Below are 10,762 nucleotides of genomic sequence, written 5' to 3' on the forward strand. Positions count from 1 at the left end.
TTGAGCTTCAAAATGAGGGGATTTCACCCCAAAATCCACCTTTTTTTTCCTTTCATCTGCTCCTATTTATGTGGAAAAAAAATGAAATTTAAGGTATTTTTATCTCAAAAATGGGGGCGTTTGGTGTTTTGAAAGCTGCTTCAGCCCCAAATTGGCGACCCCCCCCCCTTCTTTTAAATCCAATAGGGGTTTTAAGCCTCTTTATTGGGCGGTTTTGAGCACAAAATGGGCTCTTTTCGCTTTAAAATGACGAGGTTTGTGCTGAAAAAGTCAAATTTCTGCCCCCAAATTGGGGCGTTGCCGCCCACACCGGTTTTTTTTACCACACATAAGGGGATTTGAGCCCTTCCTAAAGGGTTTTTAAGCCCCAAATTCGGCTTTTCAGCCCCAAAAAAGGGGTAGGGTCGCATTTTTGAGGCTTTTTTTTGGTTGTAAAATCGCCTCAAAATGGGATTCTTTTGTTCCAAAGTGGATTTTTCATTATCCTTCCGCCCTAAAACGGGGGTTTGGGACCTAAAATTAAAGGTTTTCAGCCTTCAAATGAGGGATTTATGCTCCAAAATTGGAGTTTCCAGCTTTAAAATTGATGATTCTCACCTTGAATTAAGTTTTCTTCTCTGAAATGGACTTTTTACCCTTAAAACTGTTATTTCTGCGATTAAGAAAATACAGATTCTGGCCCTAAACCCAATTTTTTTGCCCTAAATACTTTTTTTTTATTGTCTCCAAGGTGGATTTATGTAGCTTTTTAACTCTTCTTTACCAAAAAAAACCTTTTTCAGCCCCAAAATGGAGGATTCAGCCTCACTGAGATCTTAGGTCTCCAAAATAACCATTTTTTCCCCCTAAAGAGGTTGATTTTTACCCCAGAATGCACTTTAAAAGACCAAAAAAGCCATTTTTATTCTTAAAAAGGCAATTTTTCCATCTAAAATGGGGGATTTCAGCCCCTAAAATGGAGGAATCCGGCCCCAAAATGGAGGCAGCTCAATAAGAACATCTTTGTGCTCCATAATTAATTTATTTTCTGTTTCAAATTTAAGAGTTTCTTTCCAAAAAATACTTTTTTTTTCTTTATTTACTAGAAAATGATATTTTTTGTTCCAAAATAGACAATTTAAGCCTTAAAAGAAGCTCTTTTCCCCACCATGATGGTTTTTTTTCTTTCTGCTGAATCGGATTTTCCACATTTTTCATATTTTTCAGCCCATAAATTGATTTTTTTCTCTTGCAAAAATCACTTTTCCACCCAAGCAACAATTTTAATCTTAAAATACCCCCTTTTTTTTGTAAAAAAAACCCCATTTTTGTCTTTCCAAACACAGCGTTCAATTCCTAAAATGAAGCTTTTCAGCCTCACAAGAAGATCTTTGTTCTTCAAAACGTCTCAAATGAGACTTTTTCACCCCCAAAAATCGTTTGTGCCCTGAAATTAAATTTCCAATCTCACAAACCCCATTTTAGCCCCCAAATCAATTTTCCCCTTTTTAAAATTTTACTTTTTTACCAACATTCAAACCTTTTTATTCCCAAAAACCACTTTGAAGCCCCAAACATGAACTTTTGAGCCTCCAAAATCAGGTTTTTCCCCAAAAAAATTCCTTTTTTAAAGCCCATTTTTTAAATCCCTCAAAATAATCTCCTCTAAGTGACCATTTATTGGCAAAAAATGACCATTTATCAACCAAAAATGACAATTTATTGATCCAGAAACCCATTTTTTCATCTGAAATGACCATTTTTAACCAATATTGGCCATTTATCTACCAAAAATGACAACTTATTGATTCAAAAAGACAATTATTTACCTGAAGTGCCCATTTTTTAACCAAAAAAATGACCTTTTACCAACCAAAACCGACTATTTATTGATCCAAAAAGACAATTATTCACTTGAAATGCCCATTTTTTCACCAAAAATGACTGTTTTTGGACTCAAAATGCCCTTTTGCCCCTCCCCACCACCCCAAATATTTCACCACCATTTTCTAAAACGATGCTTTTTCACCCAAAAGCCCCTTTTTTTCACCCAATTCCTCCCCCAGCCCCAAATTCCCCCTTTTTCACCCCGTTTTCCCCTTCAGGGCATGTCCCTTCTCCCCCCTTTTTCTTCCCAACCTCCCCCCAACCACATTTTTTAACCAAAAAACCGAGACTTTTGGGTCATTTTTAACCCTTTATTATTCACGGGGGTCGATTTTGGGGGCAAAAAAGGGCAACTTGGGAGTTTTTCTGCCTTGTAACATTTTCAAACGGGGCTTCCGGTTCCCGCCCTTTGGAAGGGGGTTAAACCACGCCCCCTTTTAACCACGCCCATCTTGACCCCGCCTCCTCCCTGAAACCACGCCCCTTCCCCTCAGCCCCCGCCTCCTCCTGTTGGCCACGCCCCCTTCTCCCCGATTGGTCTCATCACTCTTAGCTCCGCCCACAGGGTGGGGCGTCCTCGCCTCCCTCAGGCCACACCCCCTGGGCTGCCTTATCCAATCAGACCCCCCCTTGTCCTCCAAGCCCCGCCCTCTCCCCAAGCCACGCCCTCTCCCTCCTTCCCAATCTCCTTTTGAAGCCCCGAAAAGGTCCCAAATCTTCCCTTTTTCCCCTAAAATCCCACCTCTTGGGCACCCAAACAGCCCCGGGTCCCTCTGGGGGGGTCCCAGGGGTTGGGGGGAAGGGGGCGGAGCCTGTTTGACCCTCCCCCCCCCTTTTAACCCCTCTAGTTTTGGGAGGTGATCAGCGACGAGCACGGGATCGATCCCACCGGGACCTACCACGGGGACAGTGACCTCCAGCTCGACAGGATCAGTGTCTACTACAATGAGGCCACTGGTACCTCAAAGCCCTCCTCAAACCCCCCCCCAAGAATCCCCTTTCCCCACCCAGTGTCTCCCTCTTGTCCCCAAACCCCTTCCCTGTGAGATCTGGCACCTCAGTTCAACCCCCCAGGGATCTTTTGGGGGGGTTCAGAAGGTTCTGGGAGGGGTTTTGGTGGCTCCATGGGATCATTCTGAGGGTTTTGGGGGTTCCAAGTGTCCATGAGGGAGGTTCAGAAGGTTCTGGAAAGGGTTTTGGTGGCTCCATGGGATCATTCTGAGGGTTTTGGGGGTTCCAGGTGTCCATGAGGGAGGTTCAAAAGGTTCTGGAAAGGGTTTTGGTGGCTCCATGGGATCATTCTGAGGGTTTTGGGGGGCTTTTGATGGGTCCATGGAACATTCCAGGGTGTTCAAGGGTTCCAGGTGTCCATGGGGGGGTTCAGAAGGTTCTGGAAAGGGTTTTGGTGGGTCCATGGAACATTCTGAGGGTTTGAGGAGGGTCCAAGTGTCCATGGGGGAGTTCTTGGTGGGTTTTGGGAAGGTTCTGAGGGTTCCAGTGGAGGTTCTGGGGGTTTCTGAGGGTTCTAATGGTTCTAGTGGTGGTTCTGAGGGTTCTTGGGGGTGCATGGAGAGTTCCTGGAGAGGTTCTGAGGGTTCTTGGGGGGGTTCCTGCTGGGTTCTGGGTGGGTGGTGGGGTTCATGGTGGGTTTCTGGAGGTTCTTGGAGGGGTTCTGGGGTGTTGGGAGGTGACTCAGCAGTGTCACCCCCTCCCCCTTGGCTGACCTGGTGGTGTCCCCAGGGGGCAAGTACGTTCCTCGGGCCATCCTAGTGGACCTGGAACCAGGGACCATGGACTCCGTGCGCTCAGGACCCTTTGGGCAGATCTTCAGGCCAGACAACTTCGTGTTTGGTGAGTCCACGTGTCCCCCCCAGGTCACCTCTTGTCCCCCCAGTGTCCCTTCATGTCCCCAAGTGTCCCCCAACTTCCCTCTTGGCATGTCCCATCACAACAAGGTGGTGGTTCCCTTCACTTGGTGGCCACCAAGCTCTCCGCATGGTGGCCACCTTGAGGTGATCACCAAGCTGTGGGGTGGAGGTGACACATCCCACCTTGGTGGCACCTCAGGTGCTGGTCACAGTGGGGTGGCAGGTCCTTCTTGGTGGGCAGGGTCTGTTCTGTCTCCAGAAATGTCCCATCTTGGGATCTGGGGGTAGGTTTTGAGGTCCCCAAAGAGGTAAAGTGTCCCCAGGTGAGAGGGATGAAGGTCTCCAAGGAGGTGGGTGTCTCTCTCAGGGGCTCATGGTGCCCCCATGGGTGGGTGTGGAGACATCTCAGGAGGGTGGTGAAGAGCCAGGAAGAGCTTGAGGTCCAAAGTGTGGGCTGGAGGTTCTCAAGAAGGTTGAGAAAAGGTCTCCCAAGGTGCTTGGAGGTCCCAAAGGGAGGTCATGGAGGTCCCCAAGGACCCTAAAGTTTCTAGGGGCTGACTGAAGGTCCTGAAGAAGAGGGGTGGTGGTGCCTGGGGAGCTGAGGTGTGGACTTGGACACCCTCAGAGGTTCCTCGGGGTTCCCAAGGTTGGCCTGAAGATGGAAGAGGAGCTGAGGGTCCTGAAGAGCAGAGTGAGAATCTCCCAAGAAGGTCTCCAGGGTTCCCAATGGTCAGATGGAGGTCCCTGAGGTTCTTAGGGTTGGCGTGAGGGTCCTCAGAGATGGGAATGAAGTCCCTGAGGTTCTCAGAGAACCTCAAGGCCCTCAGAGGTGGAATCCAAGTCCCCAAGGTGACCAAGATTGGCTTGAAGGTCCTCAACGATGGGAATGAGGTCCCTGAGGTCCTCAGGGTTGGTTTGAAGGTTCTCAGGGGTGGGAATGAGGTCCTTGAGGCTCTCAGGGCTGGTTTCAAGGTCCTCAAAGGTGGAATCCAAGTCCCCAAGGTGCCCAAGATTGGTTTGAAGGTCCTCAACAATGGGAATCAGGTCCCCGAGGCCCTCAGGCTTGGCCTGAAATCCCCCAAACCACTCAACCCAAGCCCCCAACCACCTCCTCTGCCCCGAGGACCTTCTCCAGGATGTCCCCAACCACCTTGTGTGTCCCCCCAGGCCAAAGCGGCGCCGGCAACAACTGGGCCAAAGGTCACTACACGGAAGGGGCCGAACTGGTGGACTCGGTGCTGGACGTGGTGAGGAAGGAGGCTGAGAGTTGTGATTGTCTCCAGGGCTTCCAGTTGACCCATTCCTTGGGTGGTGGCACCGGTTCAGGCATGGGGACCCTCCTGATCTCCAAGATCAGGGAGGAATATCCCGACAGGATCATGAACACCTTCAGTGTGGTCCCTTCCCCCAAGGTGTCGGACACGGTGGTGGAACCTTACAACGCCACCTTGTCCGTCCACCAGCTGGTGGAGAACACAGATGAGACCTATTGCATCGACAACGAGGCCCTCTATGACATCTGCTTCCGCACCCTCAAGCTCACCACCCCCACCTATGGTGACCTCAACCACCTGGTCTCTGCCACCATGAGTGGTGTCACCACCTGCCTCCGTTTCCCCGGCCAACTCAACGCCGACCTCCGCAAGTTGGCCGTCAACATGGTCCCCTTCCCAAGGCTCCACTTCTTCATGCCTGGCTTTGCTCCCTTGACCTCCAGGGGTAGCCAACAATACAGGGCCTTGACAGTCCCAGAGTTGACCCAACAGGTCTTTGATGCCAAGAACATGATGGCAGCTTGCGACCCACGTCACGGGCGCTACCTGACGGTGGCCGCCGTCTTCCGCGGCCGCATGTCCATGAAGGAGGTGGACGAGCAGATGTTGAACGTCCAGAACAAGAACAGCTCCTACTTCGTGGAGTGGATCCCCAACAACGTCAAGACGGCTGTGTGTGACATCCCACCCCGTGGCCTCAAGATGGCTGTCACCTTCATTGGCAACAGCACGGCCATCCAGGAGCTCTTCAAGAGGATCTCGGAGCAGTTCACCGCCATGTTCCGCCGCAAGGCCTTTCTCCACTGGTACACGGGGGAGGGGATGGATGAGATGGAGTTCACTGAGGCTGAGAGCAACATGAACGACTTGGTCTCTGAGTACCAGCAGTACCAGGATGCCACGGCTGAGGAGGAGGAGGACTTCGGGGAGGAGGCTGAAGAAGAAGCTTGAAGGCCCTCGGGGGTTGGATGGTGGTGGAGCTGGGAGAACTTCTTGGGGCTTTCGTGGCCTTTTGGAGAGCCCTTGGTTTTCATCAGCATCCTGGAAGAGCAGCTCTTGGGCTTCATCGTGGGCCTTGGGAAGCCCTTGGGCTTCATCATGGTCCTTGGGAAGCCTTTGGGTTTCATCCTTGGAGAGTCCTCGTCCTTGGAGAGTCCTTGTCCTTCAGCGTTGTCCCCAGAGCCCTTGTCCTTGGAGAGCCCTTGGTCTTCAGCATCATCCTTGGAGAGTCCTCATCCTTCAGTGTTGTCCTCAGAGCCCTCGATCTTCGTCCTTGGAGAGTCTTCAGCCTTCATCATGGTCCTTGAAAACCCCTTGGTCTTCATCATGGTCCTTGGGAGAGCCCTTGGGCTTCATCCTTGGAGAGTCCTTGTCCTTCAGTGTTGTTCTCAGAGCCCTTGATCATCATCACTGTTCTCAGAACCCTTGTCCTTGGAGAGCCCTTGGTCATCATCATGGTCCTTGAAGAGCCCTTGATCTTCATCGTGGTCCTTGGAGACTCCTTGGCCTTCATCCTGGTCACCACCAAGCCCTGTTGGCCTTTGTCACCAGAAGCTTTTGCCCTGCTTGTCCCCAAAGCCCTTGTCCGTCATCATCCTCAGAGGGCCTCAAACCTTGGTCAGAGCCACCAACCTCCCCTGGTGTCATTGTCACTGCAGCAGCTGGTTCCTTCTTCACTGGAGCCCCTTGTCATGGTCACCTCAAGAGTCCAAGCCCTGAATCATGGTCCATCATTGTCGCCAGAGTCCTTGTCCCCAAACCCTGTGTCCCTCATCATGATCAACCAGAGACCTTTTGGTCACCAAGGTCCTTGTCATGGTCACCAAAGTCCTTGTCTTCAAACCCTGTGTTCTTCATCATGATCAACCAGAGACCTTGTCATGGTCACCAAAGCTTCAACCAGAGAGACCTGGTCATCACAGTCCTTGTCATGGTCACCAGAGACCTTAGGGTCACCAGGGACATTGTCCCCAAACCCTTTGTCCCTCATCATGATCAACCAGAGACCTTCTGGTCAACAGGGTCCTTGTCATGGTCACCAGAGACCTTAGGGTCACCAGGGACATTGTCCCCAAACCCTTTGTCCCTCATCATGATCAACCAGAGACCTTCTGGTCAACAGGGTCCTTGTCATGGTCACCAGAGACCTTAGGGTCACCAGGGACATTGTCCCCAAACCCTTTGTCCCTCATCATGATCAACCAGAGACCTTCTGGTCAACAGGGTCCTTGTCATGGTCACCAGAGACCTTAGGGTCACCAGGGACATTGTCCCCAAACCCTTTGTCCCTCATCATGATCAACCAGAGACCTTCTGGTCAACAGGGTCCTTGTCATGGTCACCAGAGACCTTAGGGTCACCAGGGACATTGTCCCCAAACCCTTTGTCCCTCATCATGATCAACCAGAGACCTTCTGGTCAACAGGGTCCTTGTCATGGTCACCAGAGACCTTAGGGTCACCAGGGACATTGTCCCCAAACCCTTTGTCCCTCATCATGATCAACCAGAGACCTTCTGGTCAACAGGGTCCTTGTCATGGTCACCAGAGACCTTAGGGTCACCAGGGACATTGTCCCCAAACCCTTTGTCCCTCATCATGATCAACCAGAGACCTTCTGGTCAACAGGGTCCTTGTCATGGTCACCAGAGACCTTAGGGTCACCAGGGACATTGTCCCCAAACCCTTTGTCCCTCATCATGATCAACCAGAGACCTTCTGGTCAACAGGGTCCTTGTCATGGTCACCAGAGACCTTAGGGTCACCAGGGACATTGTCCCCAAACCCTTTGTCCCTCATCATGATCAACCAGAGACCTTCTGGTCAACAGGGTCCTTGTCATGGTCACCAGAGACCTTAGGGTCACCAGGGACATTGTCCCCAAACCCTTTGTCCCTCATCATGATCAACCAGAGACCTTCTGGTCAACAGGGTCCTTGTCATGGTCACCAGAGACCTTAGGGTCACCAGGGACATTGTCCCCAAACCCTTTGTCCCTCATCATGATCAACCAGAGACCTTCTGGTCAACAGGGTCCTTGTCATGGTCACCAGAGACCTTAGGGTCACCAGGGACATTGTCCCCAAACCCTTTGTCCCTCATCATGATCAACCAGAGACCTTCTGGTCAACAGGGTCCTTGTCATGGTCACCAGAGACCTTAGGGTCACCAGGGACATTGTCCCCAAACCCTTTGTCCCTCATCATGATCAACCAGAGACCTTCTGGTCAACAGGGTCCTTGTCATGGTCACCAGAGACCTTAGGGTCACCAGGGACATTGTCCCCAAACCCTTTGTCCCTCATCATGATCAACCAGAGACCTTCTGGTCAACAGGGTCCTTGTCATGGTCACCAGAGACCTTAGGGTCACCAGGGACATTGTCCCCAAACCCTTTGTCCCTCATCATGATCAACCAGAGACCTTCTGGTCAACAGGGTCCTTGTCATGGTCACCAGAGACCTTAGGGTCACCAGGGACATTGTCCCCAAACCCTTTGTCCCTCATCATGATCAACCAGAGACCTTCTGGTCAACAGGGTCCTTGTCATGGTCACCAGAGACCTTAGGGTCACCAGGGACATTGTCCCCAAACCCTTTGTCCCTCATCATGATCAACCAGAGACCTTCTGGTCAACAGGGTCCTTGTCATGGTCACCAGAGACCTTAGGGTCACCAGGGACATTGTCCCCAAACCCTTTGTCCCTCATCATGATCAACCAGAGACCTTGTCATGGTCACCAAACCTTCAACCAGACACCTTAGGGTCACTAGGGTCCTTGTCATGGTCCCCAAAGTCCTTGTCCCCAAACCTTGTGTCCCTCATCATCCTCACCAGGACCTGCTGTCCCCACCTTTCACCACCTCCTTGTCACCCCATCCTCCCCTCCCCAGAAGGTCCCAGCAGAGCCACCACAGCCCCATGTTGTCCCCAAGTCCCCCCGTTGTCCCCAGGGGGGGTTGGAAAACCCACCATCTCCAGTGGTGGAAGGAGATGACCCTTGTGTCCTGTCCCCACCCAGGGCCTCTCCTGTCCCCTCCTTGTCCCCTCCCCCCCTTTCCAGCCTCTTTTGGTTCTTTTTTTTGTCCCTTTTTCACCTTTTTTTTGTTGGTTTCTTTTGTTTTTCATATTGAAAAGTCGCCCCCGGGCGAGGAAATAAAACCCGGGATGGAAAAGCCACCAAAAGCCACCAATGTGTCCCTTTGTCACCTCCTGTGTCACCTGAGTTGGGGTGAAGTGTCATCTCCAGGTCATTATGGGGTCCCCATCTTCTTTGGGGGGGTCCTTTGTGTCCCCAGAGGGTGTCCCCTCCCAAGTCCCCAGAGGGTGTCCCCACCTTGATGTCCCCATGTCTCCTAAAGCCACCAACATGTCCCTTTTGTCACCTGCTGTGTCACCTGGGGGGAGGAAGTGTCACCTCCAGGTCATTATGGGGTCTCCATCTTCTTGGGGTCCTTTGTGTCCCCAAGGGTCCCCTCCAGGTCCCCAGGGGGTGTCCCCACCTCCATGGCCCCATGTCTCCTAAAGCCACCAAGTTGTCACCTTCTGTGTCACCTGGGGGAGGTGAAGTGTCATCTCCAGGTCATTATGGGGTCCCCATCTTAGGGGGGTCCCTTCCATGTCCCTTTTGGGGTCCTTTGTGTCCCCAAGGGTCCCCTCCAGGTCCCCAGGGGGTGTCCCCACCTCCATGGCCCCATGTCCTTGGCTCCCAGTGTCACTCCCCAGGTCCCTTTTAGGGTCCTTTTGTCCCCTCCAGGTCCCCATGGGGGAGGTATTGGTGTCACCTCTGTCCCCACCTCAAGGTTCCCATGTCCCCTCAGGTGACCCCCCCCCCTCCAGCTGGTGTCACTGTCCCCAAGGTTCCTCTGTTGTCCCTTTTGGTGTCCCCAACCACACCCACCCTCCCCCAAGGGACCCAGGTCTGTCCCCTGCAGATGCAGCAGCTTTAATGAGTTGGGGACAAGAGGACATGTCACCTACCCTGGGGACACATCACCCATCTTGGGGACACCCCAGCCCTGGAGGGGGTGGGTGGGGATGGTGGCACTGGGAGGTGGTGGCACTTGGGGGCAGGGGGGCACTGGGAGGTGGTGGCACCAGGGGTGGTGTACCTGCTCTGCACACACATCCCCCCTTGCACACTCAGCCGCCCCCTTAGACACACACACCCCTTGCACACCCACACACACCTGGCACACCCACAGACAACCCTTGCACGCTCACCCCCCTTGCACACTCACCCACCAGCCTTGCACACTCACACACACTCTCCTTGTAGAATCACCCACGGGGAGGGGGGGGTGGGGACACAAAGGGGGGGATGGGGACATGGGGGGGGGTTGGGGACATGAGGGAGGGGGTGGTGGAACCTGCCCTGCCCGGTTTGAATGAAACAGCAAAGAGGTAAGGAAATAGCTGTATAATGATATGCAAATATATGCACAAAAGCCTCTCTCCTCCCCCTACCCCCAGCAACCCCCACAGCAGCTCCTGAGCTGGGAATGGTCCAAAAATGTCCTGGAGATGGGACCTTGGAGAGGTGACACTTGGAGAGGTGACACTTGGAGAGGTGACACTTGGAGAGGGGACACTTGGAGAGGTGACACTTGGAGAGGTGACACTGGAGAGGAGACCTTGGAGAGGTGACACTTGGAGATGGGACCTTGGAGAGGTGACACTTGGAGAGGTGACACTTGGAGATGGGACCTTGGAGAGGTGACACTTGGAGAGGTGACACTTGGAGATGGGACCTTGGA

General features: G+C 52.4%; 1 protein-coding gene across 1 annotated transcript; it reads left to right on the forward strand.

Moving 5' to 3' along the window:
* The first annotated feature begins 2,720 nt into the window (after positions 1 to 2,720).
* LOC104394219 (tubulin beta-7 chain) lies at positions 2,721 to 5,959 on the forward strand. Its single transcript, XM_010003788.1, has 3 exons — positions 2,721 to 2,823; positions 3,607 to 3,717; positions 4,902 to 5,959. The coding sequence occupies exons 2-3, from the start codon at positions 3,657 to 3,659 to the stop codon at positions 5,957 to 5,959; spliced, it is 1,119 nt and encodes a 372-aa protein (XP_010002090.1). The 5' UTR covers positions 2,721 to 2,823; positions 3,607 to 3,656.
* Positions 5,960 to 10,762: the final 4,803 nt, after the last annotated feature.

This window comes from Chaetura pelagica, unplaced genomic scaffold (genome assembly GCF_000747805.2).
Source record: "Chaetura pelagica isolate M959 unplaced genomic scaffold, ChaPel_1.0 scaffold1588, whole genome shotgun sequence".
In the NCBI taxonomy this organism is placed as follows: Eukaryota; Metazoa; Chordata; class Aves; order Apodiformes; family Apodidae; genus Chaetura; species Chaetura pelagica.

What these genes read in the sequence shown, in the direction of transcription:
- LOC104394219 (XM_010003788.1), top strand. Translation starts at nt 3,657, where the DNA reads ATGGACTCCGTGCGCTCAGGACCCTTTGGGCAGATCTTCAGGCCAGAC. An exon ending in GCCAGACAACTTCGTGTTTG is followed by an intron (nt 3,718 to 4,901) that starts GTGAGTCCACGT and finishes GTGTCCCCCCAG; the next exon opens with GCCAAAGCGGCGCCGGCAAC.